General features: G+C 36.3%; 1 protein-coding gene across 1 annotated transcript in view; it reads left to right on the top strand.

The window, feature by feature from the left end:
- ERBIN (erbb2 interacting protein) overlaps positions 1-17805 on the top strand; it is a 124844-nt gene that overhangs the window by 39234 nt on the left and 67805 nt on the right. Inside the window, exons 2-4 of the mRNA XM_052659006.1 lie at positions 5098-5145; positions 11333-11530; positions 14630-14747. Of these exons, the coding sequence (XP_052514966.1) occupies positions 11342-11530; positions 14630-14747 (307 nt within the window). The 5' untranslated portion in view covers positions 5098-5145; positions 11333-11341. The remainder of the gene's footprint in view (positions 1-5097; positions 5146-11332; positions 11531-14629; positions 14748-17805) is intronic.

The raw sequence follows: 17805 nt of genomic DNA, 5'->3' as shown, positions 1-17805 counted from the left end.
ACTCTCAAGAGTCTTCTCCAACACCACAGTTCAAAAGCATCAATTCTTTGGCACTCAGCTTTCTTCACAGTCCAACTCTCACTTCCATACATGACCACTGGAAAAACCATAGCCTTGACTAGACGGACCTTAGTCGGCAAAGTAATGTCTCTGCTTTTGAATATGCTATCTAGGTTGGTCATAACCTTTCTTCCAAGGAGCAAACGTCTTTTAATTTCATGGCTGCAGTCACCATCTGCAGGTATTTTGGAGCCCCCCACAATAAAGTCTGACACTGTTTCCACTGTTTCCCCATCTATTTCCCATGAAGTGATAGGACTGGATGCCATGATCTTCGTTTTCTGAATGTTGAGCTTTAGGCCAGCTTTTTCACTCTCCTCTTTCACTTTCATCAAGAGACTTTTTAGTTCCTCTTCACTTTCTGCCATAAGGGTGGTGTCATCTGCATATCTGAGGTTATTGATATTTCTCCCAGCAATCTTGATTCCAGCTTGTGTTTCTTCCAGCCCAGCGTTTCTCATCATGTACTCTGCATATAAGTTAAATAAGCAGGGTGACAATATACAGCCTTGACGCACTTCTTTTCCTATTTGGAACCAGTCTGTTTTTCCATGTCCAGTTCTAACTGTTGCTTCCTGACCTGCATACAGGTTTCTCAAGAGGCAGGTCAGTTGGTCTGGTATTCCCATCTCTTTCAGAATTTTCCACAGTTTCTTGTGATCCACACAGTCAAAGGCTTTGGCATAGTCAATAAAGCAGAAATAGATGTTTTTCTGGAACTCTCTTGCTTTTTCCATGATCCAGCAGATGTTTGCAATTTGATCTCTAGTTCCTCTGCCTTTTCTAAAACCAGCTTGAACATCAGGAAGTTCACGGTTCACGTATTGCTGAAGCCTGGCTTGGAGAATTTTGAGCATTACTTTACTAGCATGTGAGATGAGTGCAATTGGGCAGTAGTTTGAGCATTCTTTGGCATTGCGTTTCTTTGGGATTGGAATGAAAATTGACCTTTTCCAGTCCTGAGAAATGCAAAACAAAAATACAATGAGATACTGATCTGCACCTACTACATAGGTTAAGATTAAGAAAGACTGAGAATACCAAGTTTTGGTGAGGATTTAATTAGAACTCTGGGAGTGGTAAGTGATAAAACTACTTTGTAAAATGATTTGTTTATTGTTTAAGAATAAAATTAAACATGCTTATAGACTCCAGTTCAGTCACTCAGTTGTGTCCCACTCTTTACGACCCCATGGACTGTAGCATGCCAGGCCTCCCTGTCTATCACCAACTCCTGGATCTTGCTCAAACTCATGTCCATTGAGTCGGTGATGCCATCCAACCATCTCATCCTGTCATCCTCTTCTCCTTCTGCCTTCAGTCTTTGCCAGCATCAGGGTCTTTTCCAGAGTTAGTTCTTTGCATCAGATGGCCAAAGTATTAGAACTTCAGCTTCAGCGCCAGTCCTTCCAATGAATATTCAGCGTTGATTTCCTTTAGGATTGACTGGTTTGATCTCCTTGCAGTCCAAGGGATTCTCAAGAGTCTTCTCCAACACCTCCATTCAAAAGCATCAATTCTTTGGCACTCAGCTTTCTTTATGAACTGTGATCTAGCAGTTTCACTACCCTTTATTTATCTGCAAGAACTGAAGCTTACATTCTCATAATACTTGTACACAAATGTCATAGCACTCTTATCTAGGACAGGTTGTCTTGATGAGAGTATTGACTGGAAAGTGGCACATGGGAATTTTCTTGGGTGAAGGAAAGATTTTATATCTTGATTGCTGTTGGTTATATGGATGTATGCATTTGCCAAACTATACTCCAAAGGTCTATGTTATTATGTAAATTATGTAAAAACATAAAAGTGGAAATTTCTGCAAATGTGGGAACGCCTTATAACTTCAATGTATATGTCAACTGCTTTGTTACACGTTAAGATTTTTTTACCATATATATGCTAACCATTGTTTGATATAAAAGTTTGTTTGGGTAATGTTGCTGGCAAGACGAAACTTTCTACTCAGCATTCAGAAAACTAAGATCATGGCATCTGGTCCCATCACTTCCTGGGAAATAGATGGGAAAACAGTGAAAATGGTGTCAGACTTTATCTTTGGAGGGCTCCAAAATCACTGCAGATGGTGTTTGCAGCCATGAAATTAAAAGACGCTTACTCCTTGAAAGGAAAGTTATGACCAACCTAGATAGCATGTTAAAAAGCAAAGACGTTAGTTTGCGAACAAAGGTCCGTCTAGTCAAGGCTATGGTTTTTCCAGTGGTCATGTATGGATGTGAGAGTTGGACTGTGAAGAAAGCTGAGTGCCAAAGAATTGATGCTTTTGAACTGTGGTGTTGGAGAAGACTCTTGAGAGTCCCTTGGACTGCAAGGAGCTCCAACCAGTCCATCCTAAAGGAGATCAGTCTTGGGTGTTCATTGGAAGGACTGATGCTGAAGCTGAAACTCCAATATTTTGGCCACCTCATGCGAAGAGTTGACTCCCTCCCTGATGCTGGGAGGGATTGGGGGCAGGAGGAGAAGGGGACGACAGAGGATGAGATAGCTGGATGGCATCACCGACTCAATGGACATGAGTTTGAGTACACTCCAGGAGTTGGTGATGGACAAGGAGGCCTGGTGTGCTGCGATTCATGGGATGCAAAAAGTCAGACATGACTGAGTGAACTGAACTGAACTGAGCAGGGGTCAGACAGCAATGCTGACCTTGAGAGTGTGACGTGTATCTATTTTAGCAGCCTTCTTTCCTTATCTCTTGCTGTATGTGTTGTAAGACATAGTGCATTTTATATATACAGTTGTTTTCATCCTTCAGGATCAAGTGCCCTTCACAGTATTTTTTTTTCATTATATAAGTTTCTTACCTTTTTATTCTTATTCTTTTACATATAACTATTTTTGTTGTTTACTAGCATGTACTTACAGGTAATGGGTTAATAATGTCCATAAAGTTCCTCAGAACTAAGCACAGATTGTATCAAATACAGATTAGCAAGTATGAGAGCCATGATTAAACTAAAATCTTTCAGAACAACTAAATACCATCTAATAGCTATGGGCATGCCTGAGGAGCCTTTGTTGTGCATTTTAACTTGTGAGCTTTTATTTAAAAAGATCATTCCAACATAAGATTTCTCTTAAATCTAGCCAAGTATAACTTGTGATCTCTTCAGATCCATAGGGAAGTATACATACTATATTTTTAAAAAACTTTTATAGTGATTTCACTTTTCAGTTTCAAATATTTCCCAAATGAGAGTTTATCAGAAAAGAATGGGAAGGGGAAAAGATGGTAATTTGAGTATAGATGACTGTGGATTATTGTTGAAACTGTTAGAAAAAAAAATCATATCAGCATTTTCTTTATGATAAAGAATCTTGAGTTATTGCTAATCTTCTAAATCAGTATCTGTAAGGGAGAAGCTACAGTAATCTGTAGTTTTGAAAAACAACCCTAAGCTGTACCGTGGCACCCAAGGTTTCTTTTGGGTCCATGAGCAGCTTTTTTCTTTTAACTGGCTGGAAACTTTGTTGGGGTGGTCTATGAATGGTTTTCCAAATCTGTTTATATAAATCTATCTTTCTCTTACTAGATTATTCCCTGCACATCCACTACTGTGAGTCTTGACTCACCATCAGTCTCACTCCTCCTGTATTTTTCCAGTGTCCTTTATAGCTGAACTTTCTGGGTTGTCTATATTTGCTATGATGTTATCCTTCTATTTCTTGAATCCCCTACAAACAGCATTTTGTCTCTGTTACTCCTCAGTAAGATAATCAGTGACCTTTACCTTATTAAACAGTGGCAATTAAGGTTCTTATTAAACATAGTTGATAACTTCCTCCTTGAAATAATTTTTTCCATTTAGCTTTTAGAATATCATACTTTGGGTGAATGAGGGGTGCTTTCTCTTGACTCACTGCCTCTCTTCAGTGTCCTTTGCTGGTTCTCTTCTCTTCTTTATGACCTGTATTTTTATAGTATCTCGGGGCTCAACCACTGAATTTGTTTTCTTCCTTCATTCCTTTCTTTTTGAATGTGTACTCTTCTCTCCACATTGATGCCCTTGATTCTTTCATGTAATTTCATAGCTTTATTTATTTTTAAATGTTTATTTATTTATTTGGCTGTGTCAGGTCTTAGTTGGCGGCACTTAGGATCTGTGGGCTCCAGAGCATGTGGGCTTAGTTGCTCAGTGGCATGTGGGATCTTAGTTCCCTGACCAGGGATCGAATCTGTGTCCCCTGCATTAAAAGGCAGATTCTTAACCATTGGACCACCAAGGAAGTCCCTAATTTCATTACTTTAAATATCTCTAAACAGATAACTTCCAAACTTACAGTCTCAGTTTGGATTTCTTTCCACTCTGAATACTCATGCAGCTGTCTACATAGGGTCCCACTAGGACAGCTTTCAGGTATTTCAAACTGAAGGCTCCACATACAAACTTTTCTTCTCTCTAACCTCCTTCTGTAGCCATATTCCATCAGTTCATTGTCGGTTCCATTTTTTCAGACTACCACGTATGTGGGAGTATGTTGAGTGACAAAGTAGACTTCTAAGTATGTGTCATTGAGCTTAACTGTGTCATCTGTCACCTGTCCACCCTTCTTGGAAAGCTAAAAGTGGGTATTTAGCTAGGTCTATTACCACCTTGAATAAAAGAAACTTCTGAAAAGAGAGAAAAGACTAATAAGCAGCTAACAGTGTTTGCCACAAAGAACCATCAAAAACTACTAAATTTTAAATATAATTGGTGATTAGAGTTTATTTGCTTGGGAAAACTTTTATTATTTCTCAATAAGCTCAAATAAATGGGATTTTAATGGTAGATAGAGTGGTATCTGTTACTTAATATAGGTGAGGGCTCTCAATAGTCTACAAATGTGTTATGAACAATAAATCCAGTGACTATTGAGAAATTAGTGATTTTGTGTGTGTGAGTTTATGTGACTGAATTATCGAGGATTTTAATTTAGATTTTGAGATAAATAAGAAATTGGAAGAGATGGTCCTTAAAGTCATAAAGATTATTTTTATTGTTAATTTTGTTTCTTTTTTGTTTTTCATAGAATGTTGGCTCAATTAAGAAACATCAGGGAGATAAATTCAACCCAGTGGTAAGTAGTTTTAATTTCTTTTGTTAGAAAGTGTTTCCATTATTATTATGCCTTTTATTGGCACCTCTTCCTCCACTGTTTTTGTATCTGCCGTTTTAATCCTGATTTATAAAGTGGCTCTTAAATCACAATACTAAAATTTTAATGAACAGTCCCCGTGTGGATCACTTCCTGTTCAGATCAGGTCAGTCTTTCTCTCTGTGCTTTACTTCCTTGCAGTATTGTGTAAGGGAGGATCTCTTTGGATTTCGTTACTCATTTCTCTCTCATGTGGTGCTTTCCTTCTCTGACCTCATTAAGGTCCTCCTCCTTTCTTATCAATCAGCAGATTTAGTCTGCTAAATTAGCATCCATTTTTGTATTTGTTCAAGGACCACTGAATTTATTCAGAGGTCTCAATTGTTCTTTTCACTGCCTCTGTCCACAGGAAGTTCTGTTTTGTTTTAATTCTGGAAGTTTTCATTTTAGATATAAACTCTTTGCAGTTTCCTAGAGCTAAGTATCTAATTTTTTTTTCTGAATTCACATTCTTTTCTGAGAAGTTCTGCAGTATGATTAGGACTACAGAAACGTCTTAGAGGTCATCTTACTTCCATTAACAATTATTCTGCCCTGCAAATTGCCTTCTACCTCAAATGCCCGGCACATATGATTGAAATAATATACTAAAATAAACATACTCTTCTTTTTTTCTGACCACTCTGTATAGCACATGAGATCTTAATTTCCAGACCAGGGATTGAACCCAGGCTCTCTTTATTAGGAGTGTGGAGTCTTAAGCACTGGACCACCAGGGAAATCCCCGCACCCTTAAATCATTGTATTTGGTAATAGCATGTCATGTCCATTATTCTCAGCTGGGAGGTATGCTTTCAAATACATTATGATTTCTGGAAAATGGATTTTTTAAGGCCGTATTTTGTAAATTATTGAATACTATCATATATAAATATAAGCATATTGTAGTTATAATATGAACCAGAGTAATAGTTTGAAGTATTATATTAGTGCTGTCTCTGTAGTAATAGAAAAATGTTCCTTATCTTTTCTTACTCAGTTTGGTATCCATTAGCCACCTGTGAGTACTGAGTGTTTACAGTATAGTCAGTGAGACTGAGAAACTAGATTTAAAATTTCGTTTGATTTAATTTGAATTTTCAGGTTAAAATGCCACTCTGTCTACCATATTGGAAAAAGCATATAGTTTTTCCCCATTTTTCTTAAGTGTCCCCCTTAGTCATTATCAGTTGAAAAAGAAAGTGTATATTCATTTTTAGAATCTTTTTTTCATTATCTCATTAAACATACAAGTATAAGCTAAATTCCCCTTTAGTGATTAAATATCAATAAAATGCTTATTTTGAGTAAAATACACCTTCATATAAACGTAGGTTAAGCATATTCAGTAAACTTTATTGACAGTAATTTTTTTTTTATTGAGTATAGTTTATATATAATGTTACATTAGTTTCAAGTATATGACATAATGATTAGTATTTGTATATGTTGGAAAATGATCTTTACAATATGTCTAGCAACCATCCATCACCATACATAGAAGCAATTTGTGTGTGTGTATGTGTGTGTGTGTGTGTGTGACAAGAGCTTTCAATCTACTATCTTAGCAACTTTCAAATATGCAATACAGTATTATTAGCTGTAGTCACCATGCTGTACATTACATCCCCATGACACAGAAATTTTAGATAGAAACATTTGATGTTTGACATTATTAGTGTAAGGGAGGAAAAATTTTCCCTTCCTCCTGTTAGGGTTCCTGGCTGGGTCTGAAAATTTAACTGACAGAGACAGATTATCGGGAGAAAAATGTATACATTTGTTTAAGTATTAAAGGACACAGGAAGCCTTTGTAAGGAAAGGAAGACCCAAAGAAACAGTTAAACGAGTATTTTTATGTGATGTTTGATGAAGTGGACTAGAAATACAATAGATCAAAGAGTACATGTAGTAAATGAGGAGATTTAGCAGGCCCTGTTCATTAGAATTTCTCTCCCTTTGTCTTTAGAGATACCTTCTAGTATAAAGAGGACACGTTTCACAGAAACCTGTTTATGACCTGTTTCGGGAGGAAAGGCGCAGAGATCAGAGTGACCTTCCTGCTTTTGCTGTTTTCTCAAATTCCTTTAGTTTAAAACACTAAGTATTCCGAGTACCGTATTTGTCTTTAACTCCCATCAGTTGTTTGTCTCTGTAAACCCTAAAGGAGTATGTAGTGAAGACCTATTGATATTTGAATTCTGAGATGAGTATATCTTAATATATTGAGAAATAGTGTAGTGCAGTATGAGTACAGAATCAGTTTCTTTATGGAAAATGGGGATGATAATAGTATATGCCTTAAGATATATGAGGATGAAATGAGAATAAGCATATAGTTTATTTGAAGAATTTAGCACAATGCCTGGTGCACATGGTGATTAAGTAAGAATAGTCAGATTTTATTTTCTTTACTTGCTAGGGAACTACTTAAGCTTACTGTCAAGCACTTTTAAGAATAAGATATAATTTGATGAGTTAGAAGCAGTGCCTTGCAGATTCATGTTGGAGCCTGAGGCAAAAGAGAAAAATTAGTCATACTGATTCTGTCTTTATTTTTAAATTAACCATGGATTAATGAATTATTTTTCCAAGAGTTTGATTTTTTACAAAAATGTTGCATTAAAATATTTAATTTGATTACTGAAGGGTTTTACTGTGTCTGAGGCATTTGCCTCACTGGCTTCAACCTAGTCTTGGCTTTGGGTAGAAGTAATCTAATACTGTAATGGAGTCTTCTGCCTAAGGCAAGAATTTATTATTATTCTGCAGAGAATTGATAACATTAATTAGAAGTCATTCTTATTTTATTGTGGTGGGCTTTTTTTTTTTTTTTTTAGTAAATTAATGTTAGCCTTCTAGTTGGAATTAACCTCTGTATGTATGTATGTGTTCTTAATAGCCTTGAGGATTTTCACTAATTCAGAATTGAATCTTTCCCCCAGTTATATTGAAATAATGAAGTCTGTACTTTATTGAAGCAGGTTTCTGCTCTAGTAAACTTTAGAAAAATTAAAAGAATGACATTAATTGAAACAAAATATACTTAGCATAGATTGGAATTTTGATGTGGGAGAGTTACAGGAAAGTTAAATGGCTGGTTAGAGAGACCTGAAAATATCTTTACACTCCCACTTTTCTACTCAAAATTGCATATAGTCAAGTTCTTATTTAAGAAGCAGCTCTTAATCAGAAGTTAAATAAATATCTTTGTTATATTAGGGTTTTTCTTGTTGATGAGGAGACTTATAAAGTATAGTTCTTTTCAGTTCCATTCAGTAGCTCAGTTGTGTCTGACTCTTTGCGATCCCATGGACAGCAGAACTCCAGGCTTCCCTATCCGTCGCCAACTCCTGCCCGGAGCTTGCTTAAATTCATGTCCATCAAGTCAGTGATGCCATCCAACCATCTCATCCTCTGTCATCCCCTTCTCCTGCCTTCAATCTTTCCCAGCAACAGGGTCTTTTCCAATGAGTCAGTTCTTTGAAAGGTGGCCAAAGTATTGGAGTTTCATCTTCAGCATCAGTCCTGCCAATGAATATATTCAGGGTTGATTCCCTTTAGGATTGACTGATTGGATGACCTTGCAGTCCAAGGGACTCTCAAGAGTCTTTTCCAACACCACAGTTCAAAAGCATGAATTCTTTGGTGCTCAGCTTTCTTTATGGTCCAACTCTCACATCCATACATGACTACTGGAAAAACTATAGCTTTGACTAGACGGACCTTTGTCAGCACAGTAATGTCTCTGCTTTTTAATATGTTGTCTAGGTTTGTCATAACTTTTCTTCCAAGGAGCAAGCGGCTTTTAATTTCATGGCTGCGGTCACCATCTTCAGTGATTTTGGAGCCCAAGAAAATAAAGTCTGTCACTGTTTCCATTGTTTCCGCATCTGTTTGCCATGAAATGATGGGATCGGATGCCATGATCTTAGTTTTTTGAATGTTGAGTTTTAAGCCAGCTTTTTTACTCTCCTCTTTTCACTTTCATCAAGAGGCTCCTCAGTTCCTCTTGGCTTTCTGCCATAAGGGAGGTGTCATTCTGAAATGGTTCTTTTAGAAGCATATAAATGGTTACTTTGAACTGTGGTGTTGGAGAAGACTCTTGAGAGTCCTTTGGACGGCACAGAAATCAAATCAGTCAATCCTAAAGGAGATCAACCCTGAATATTCATTGGAGGGACTAATGGTGAAACTGAAGCTTCAGTACTTGGGCCACCTGATGTGAAGAGCCAACTCATTAGAAAAGATCCTGATGCTGGGAAAGATTGATGGAGGAGAAAATGACAGAGGATGAGATGGTTGGATGGCATCACCGACTCAATGGACATGAGTTTGAGTAAGCTCCAGAGGTGGTGATGGACAGGGAGGCCTGGTGTACTGCAGTCCACGGGATTGAAAAGATTCGGACACAACTGAGTGACTGAACAAACAACAACAAATGGTTACTTTTATGGTCATTTTGTGAAGTACAAAGTGCTTGAGTTTATTTTTAAATTCACTATAAATTTGAGTGTGAAGTGAAATGGGCCTTAAAAAGCATTACTACGAATAAAGATAATGGAGGTGATGGAATTCCAGCTGAGTTATTTCAAATCCTGAAAGAATATGATGTTAAAGTGCTGCATTCAACGTGTTAGCAAATTTGGAAAACTCAGCAGTGGCCACCAGACTGGAAAATGTGTTCTCATTCCAATCCCAAACAACATTCAAATTACAGTGTAATTGTGCTCATTTCACATGCTAGGAAGATTATGCTCAAAAGTCCTTCAAGCTAGGCCTCAGCAGCAGTATGTGAACTAAGAGCTTCCAGATGTACAAGCTGGATTTAGAAAAGACAGAGGAACAAGAGATCAAATTGTCAACATTTGTTGGATCATAGAGAAAGCAAGGGAATTCCAGAAAAACATCTATTTCTGCTTTATTGACTATGCTAAAGCCTTTGACTGTGAATCACAACAAACTTCTTAGAGATGAAAATACCAGACTACTTTATCTGCCTCCTGAGAAACCGATCAAGAACCAATAGCTAGAATTGGACATGGAACAACAGACTGGTTCAAAATTGGGAGAGTAATCAGACAAGACTGTACATTGTTACCCTGCTTATTTAACTTTTCTGCAGAGTACATCATGTAAAATGCTGGGCTGGATGAATATCAAGCTAGAATCAAGCTAGAATATCAAGCTAGATTTCCAGGAGAAATATCAACAACTTCAGATATGCAGATAATACCATCATAATGGCAGAGAGTGAAGAGAAACTAAAGAGCCTCTTGATGAATGTGAGAGAGGAGAGTGAAAAAGCTGGCTTAAAACTTCAACATTAAAAAAGCTAAGATCATGGTATCTGGTCCCATCACTTCATGACAAATAGAAGGGGGAAGTGTGAAAGCAGTGACAGACATTTTTTTTTCCTTGAGTTCCAGATTGACTGTGGACAGTGACTGTAGCCATGAAAAAGACACTTGCTCCTTGGAAGGAAAGCTGTGACCAACCTAGACAGCATATTAAAAAGCAGAGACATCACTTTGCCAACAAAGGCATGGATAGTCAAAGCTGTGGTTTTTCCAGTGGTCATGTGAGAGTTGGACCATAAAGGAATCTGAGCACTGAAGAATTGATGCTTTCGAAGTGTGATGTTGGAGAAGACTCTTGAGAGTCTCCTGGACTGCAAGTTCAAACTAGTCAATCCTACAGGAAATCAGCCCTGAGTATTCATTGCAAGGACTGATGCTGAAGCTGAAGCTCCAATACTTTGGTCACTTGATGCAAAGAGCCAACTCATTGGGAAAGACCCTGTTGCTGGGCAGAAGGAGAAGGGGGCGGCAGAGGATGAGATGTGCGGATAGCATCACTGACTCAATGGACATGAATGAATCTGAGTGAACTCCAGGAGATGGTGACGGACAGGCGAGCCTGGCATCCTGTAGTCCATGGGATCACAAAGAGTCAGATAGGACTTAGTGACTGAACAAAGCAACAAATATATGAGATTTGATAGGAAAGCAGTGTAAATGCATTCTGTTGAGTGTGCTTACAGAAGGGAATATTTATCTGTGATGTTTAGTTTGTTTTGAACAATTGTTATAATGCTTTTACTAAACTTATTTTTGTTTGCATATTTCAGTGTCTAAAAATGACTACAAAACGAAGTTTATTTGTGCGGTTGGTACCATGTCGTTGTCTTCGAGGAGAAGAGGAGACTGTCACTACTCTTGATTATTCTCATTGCAGTTTGGAACAGGTTCCCAAAGAGATTTTCACTTTTGAGAAAACTTTGGAGGAGCTCTACTTAGATGCTAATCAGATTGAAGAGCTTCCAAAAGTATGTTAATCTGGTCTTTCAAGAATTGCCTTTGGTTATTTTTATGCCTAGAAATATGATATTCCCAATGTTGCCATAATGCTAATACATATTATTGCCCCTGTCTTGGTTTAATTTCATCTTTAGGATATGTAACAGAATTCAGATTTTTTAAATTGAATTTTTAACCTTTATCTCTTCTAGTTAATTGCTTTATCTTTTCAAGTTAATTGCTTATTTATGCAAATAATTTAAAAATTTATATTTAATTCCTGTCTTATTAAAGCCACTAAGGTAGATAGTGAAGTGAAAGTCACTCAGTCATGTCCAATTCTTTGTGACCTAATGGACTATATAATACAGTCCATGAAATTCTCAAGGCCAGAGTATTGGAGTGGGTAGCAGTTCCCTTCCCCAGGGGATCTTCCTGACCCAGGAATCAAACTGGAGTTTCCTGCATTGCAGGCGGATTCTTTACCAGCTGAGCTACCAGGGAAGCCCAAGGTAGATAATAAGACACTACAGTTTCTGCAGCCAACAGATTTACCTAGACAAAGAATTGAAATTAATGTTTTTCTAGTTTCCATGAGACCTTGATCTACATTATAGTAATTGAAGATAAATTGTCCTTTTAGTTATCATGTCAGAATTTTGTTTTTTTTAACAGCTTTGCAGAGGTGCGATTCTGTTTTCCCCATTTCAATTTTGTTCGGAAAGGCTTTGGAGGACTTAATATTTCTGAAATGTAGGAACAACTAGCAGGAGAAAGTTGGTTTGTTGGCATGAAACATCCTCTCCCATTAACAACTTGCTTGCTAAAATTTTTTTGTTGTTACTTCTCTTTTTTTCCTTAAATTCTAGCCCGACTTCATCCCCTATTCAGTTTCTTATTTTTGCAGAGAAAGTTGCAATAGTTTACCACCCAAACGACAGTGTTTTTTAAGCTGTGGGTGTAGACTCATTAGTGGCTCATAAAAATCAATTCAATGTATGGGGCATTTCCAAAAAATAAACTCTTTATTTGGACTGGTGGATTTAGAAGACAAAAAATACAAGACATCCAATTAAATTGCAAATTTCAAATAAATAGTAATTTTTTAGTATAAGTGTGTTTCATGCAGTGTATAGGACATCTCTCTCACTAAAAAATTATTGTTTGTCTGAACTTCAAGTTTAACCAGGCATCCTGTATTTTATTTGGTAACCCTAACTATCATAGAGTAAAAAATAGAGTGTTGCATGTATCTATTGTAACATAAAATATTTGTTTTAGATTTATGTGTGTGTTTATATACATCCTGGGTGGCAGCATTGTTTTGAAAGAGTTGCTGTTTGGGTGGCTAGTATAGTAGTAAAATCATTCTGAAAGCCAGCACCATCTGAGGTTGCCTTATAAAGAAATCTTTATATAGCTGTGGATAAAATATTAGAAGTTGTGAGTTGCATGTTCATGAATTTCTTCCCTAGGTTGTGATAGGGTACTTTGTAATTGACTGTTTCCTTGCATGTTATTTTTCAGCAGAGAATTTGTCTTCCTTAGCTAGGTCTCCTAGAGAAAATGGAAGACCAAAATTGGTCCCATTTTCTAATCACCACCAGTGAGGTCTCATTTTGGGGACTGTGTTGAAAAGAGAGAGGGATGCTATGATAGTGCAAATAACTAAATCACTTATCATGCCTAGCAATTTTCCATTTTTGGAAGACTGTTCTCCTTAAATAGCATTTATCCAGTGCCATCCTGCAGGCAGTTTTGGTTTTTCCCAAAGACTTTACTTTTTAGAGCAATTCTAGATTCACAGCAAAACTAAGAGGCAAGTATAGAGATTTCCCAAGGCCACATAGTGGCTCAGATGGTAACAGATCTGTCTGCAGTGTAGGAGACCCAGATTCAATCCGTGGGTCATCAGGAATATCCCCTGGAGAAGGGAATGGCAACCCACTAGTATTCTTGCCTGGAGAATTCCATGGACAGAGGAGCCTGGCCAGCTACAATCTGTAGGGTCACAAAGAGTTAGATGTGACCTGGTGACTAACACATGCACATAGGTTTACCAAATATGTAACCTGTCCCCACACATGCATGGCTTCCACCGTTACCAACATCCCTGCTTTGGTACCAGAGTGGTTAAACCACCACAGAAGTTAGAACTGATGAACCTGTGTTGAAAAATCGTAATCACCCAAAGTCCATAGTTTATGTTATGGTTTGCTTTTGGTGTTGTGCATTCTGTGGATAGCATAATGCATATAATGACATGTATTCATTGTTATGCAATCAAACATAGTATTTTCAGTACCCTAAAAATCCTCTGTACTCTGCAAAGGTTTGTTTTTTTGTTTTTTTGGTTTTTTTTGGTATGAAGCTTAGAAGTAGCCCACGTACTTACTGCCTTTGGTTAAATATATTTAAGTCACATTTTCATTATTGTGATTTTAGCATAACAGTATGTTTGCTCCCTTATTTTATTTTTCTCTCGAATCAGGGTTCTATATTTTAATTCATTTAAAACCAATTTTACATATTTCAATTTATATAAATATAACTTATAAACTTACATTTTGGAATAAGGATGCTTGAAACATAAAATCCAAAGTGAAAGTGAAAGGGTTAGTTGCTCAGTTGTGTCCGACTCTTTGCTATCCTGTGGACCATAGCCCCCCAGGCTTCTCTGTCCATGCAGTTCTCCAGTCAAGAATACTGGAGTGGGTAGCCATTCCCTTCTCCAGGGAATCTTCCTGACCCAGGGATTGAACCTGGGACTCCTGAATTGCAAGCAGATTCTTTGCCATCTGAGCTCTTGGGGAAGCCCTTTTAGTTTACTGTATTTAGTAGCCACTTATTTCTTATGACTCTAACAAAAAATACACCATATGCTAGATTTTGTTAAGTGCATTTTGCCCAGGGTAGAAGTGTGAGGATATAAATCATTCTGAATAGTCCAATTGTATTCAGATCTATAATAGCATAAAATAATAAGAGGTCTTCTCTGGTATGTGTGTAGGTATAATTCATTCAGTTTTAATGACATTAATAATATTTGTCTTTCTAAAGGTTAATAAATGAAATATTTAAGGAAACTGAAGGAATAATCAAAATCCTTCTCTACCTTGTTTCAACAGCAACTTTTTAACTGTCAGTCTCTACACAAACTGAGTTTGCCAGATAATGATTTAACAGCATTACCAGCATCTATTGCAAATCTCATTAATCTCAGGGAACTGGATGTCAGCAAGAATGGTAAGATTCTTTCTTTCTGACTTTTTGTGTTTGGGGAACATGTTAAATAAATAAAATTTCTTTTGTATTTTACCAGATAAAAAAGAATTTTAAGAGTTAGATTGCAGTCTGTTACATTAGGTTTTTTATATATATGTATAAATTTATGAGAATTTAAAGCAAAGTGAAGAATAAGTGTAAACATTTTTAAATAGCTTTAATTGAAATGCTGTGGCTATGTGCATGCACATATGTGTCCTTAAATCTGCTTTTTTCATATATATATTTACTGCCATGTTTGTGATGATGAGAAATTAGTAACAACTAGCTGTAATGTCTGTTGTTGATAACACATTTTGGATCATCTGTAAGCATGGACTGTAATGTAGCTCCTAATGATATTGACGTAAAATATTTACAGTGTAAAGTTTTAAAAAAAGTCATGCTACATTAATGAATTGAACATCAGCAAGTACTTATTGAGAGACCACTCTGTGCCAAATACTTTATTAGGAGCTTGGATTACAAATTAACGATGAAAAGTAAAAGGACATAGTCACTGTTCTCTTGGGATACAGTGTCTTGGTTTTGTGTGCTTAGTTTGATAAACATTAAAGTGTGGAAGAGATGTTCCAAATTGTTGATTCCTTACCTTGAAGTGAGAGAGAAGTAACACTTAAAAATTTTAGAGTGAGCATATTATAATATATTGGAATAATAGAATAAGCATTTCCCAAGACCAAGGAAATCCTTATACATAACCACAATATCATTATCACTCAAGAAATTTGACACCGCATTTTCCCCGGTTGCCTAATAATGGCCTTTTTAGCTATTTGCCCAACCTACACCAAGTTAAAGATCACATAGCTTTCAGTTGTGTCTCTTTGATCTTTTAAAACTAGCTTGTCCATCTTTTGTGACGTTATTTTTGTAGAGTTCAGATCAGCTGATATTTAGTTGTTAAGAGTTTTCTTCTCGTGATTTTATTTTAGGTTAGTTAATTTCCTCAGCTTCTTCAAGGGCAGTTTGAAATTTGTTTCCATTCCTCATGCTTAATAGAGTGGCAAGTATTGTGTAAATTCCAAAGAAAATGAACTTGATGATTACCATTGTAGCTGTACATACACTGACAGTTAAGTAGCATTGTAGAACTTTGGAATTGTGACATTAGAAGTCATTAAGTGTAACCTTCCACTCTGAAGGGTTGTGTCTTCTACTTTTTGGTGTTAACTGATAAAATTACATACACCTGGGAAAGGCTAGTAACCAATGTTATTAGTCTTCATAGTATGAAACTTTTCCTTGGCTCAATAATGTACATGCTTTATTCTCCTCCTGAAAATGCAGTAATTCCAGACTTATACTTCTCTAAACTTGAGAATTGTGCAATTATGCCCTACAACATCATTCAATCAGTATCTTAGACTTTCATACAAAGAATAACGTGTTTGAGTTATGACAACCCCTTGGACTGTAGTGTTTCTCTCTTTTTTTCATTCTAGCTTCAGCAATTCTTTGTGAATTAATGAAAACCTGCTTTATACAATTCTGTCAGCTTGTGAGTGTTTTTTGAAGAGTTAGAGAGAATTTCTGTGTGACCAAAAGATTTAGGATAAGCACTTAAGTATTCTGCTCTGAAAGAGAATGGCATTAGTTATTGTTATCAATAAAACCTTACAATTTATTTCATTAAAAATTAAGTTGATTTTGTCTATTCTTTTGTTCTCTTTCTACGTGATCTCATCTATTTTTTAAATGGCAGAATCAGTCCCTTGCCTTTTATTTGTTTTCGTCTCTTCTTAGTCTTACACTGATGTCTAAATGCGACTGCGTTTCATTGATGATGAACAAAGTAAGTGAGGAGAGACAGGAAACTATGATTATGTCAGAGCCATTCCTTGACTGACAAAAATTCTAGTACTTCTAATTCCTAATCTAATAGTCATCATTATAACTGATGTAATTAACCCATTTTGCTTATATAGAGTTGAGAGTATTTTAATTAACTTGTGTAACCCTCAAGTATATGCTTATACGAGTCTACATTACTATTACTTTTTGGCCGTGCCTCATGACTTGTGGGATATCAGTTTCCTGACCACGGACTGAACCCAGGCCACGGCAGTGAAAGCCCAGAATCCTAACCACTAGGCCACCAGAGAACTCCAAGTCTACATTATTGAAAACAGGATTACATTATGCATATTACAGGGTGATGTGGTTGATTATGAGAATTTTGAGTTTCATTAGTTGTACATTTAAGTTAACAGCTTGCTTAAAAGAAAGGATAGCACGCTAAATGAAAGCAGTGTTTATCAAATTTTGGAATTAATTACATTTAGTATTAAGATGGCCATTATGTTAGAGATGGATGAGTTTCATCTTTTATTCTGAATGAGAAAATTGAATTACCCCTAAATAGACCCCTAAATATTTTCTCTGTTACAACATCTCATCATGTTAAATGTTGCATAAGATGGCTTTAATCTTGTATCCAAGTTCTAGTATTCTTATCCTTTTAGGTATTTTTATCAGTTCAATCTAATGATATTCTATCTTAATATAACAGATATTTTTTTCATGTTTACTATCTATATGACCCCTGCTTGGAAGGAGGCAGGAAACATTGTGGCATACTTTATTAGTGTTTCAGCAAGCTGTATTTATTTAAAAGCACTTGTTTTAGGATTCTTTACTTTCATATTTTCTTAGTTTCTGATATTCTGATATTTCTTCCAGTGTTTCTCACTGGCAAGTAATATGGCTTAGTGATTAAAACATTTGTTTAGAAAGAGAAAAATTGAATTGTGTTTTGATCATTACTTCTTTGTTTATTTGCCATGTTGCTATATTTGGAAATTAATCTCATTCTCAGTTAGACTATACATAATTTCATCAATATTACCACTTCCTATTCTGCCCCATGAGACTGCTAACCACATTGTGGACCAGTGTGTATACAGGAAGTATATAAATTTAAGATGCTGATATTTGTCTTCATTTTGTAAGGAATTCACTTTTTATCATTTGATGATAAAACTAAAGTCTTAATTTATGAGTGTTAATTTGTTCTTTT

The sequence above is a fragment of the Budorcas taxicolor genome, chromosome 20 (assembly GCF_023091745.1).
Source record: "Budorcas taxicolor isolate Tak-1 chromosome 20, Takin1.1, whole genome shotgun sequence".
In the NCBI taxonomy this organism is placed as follows: domain Eukaryota; kingdom Metazoa; phylum Chordata; class Mammalia; order Artiodactyla; family Bovidae; genus Budorcas; species Budorcas taxicolor.
This window is presented reverse-complemented; position numbering and strand designations above follow the sequence as displayed.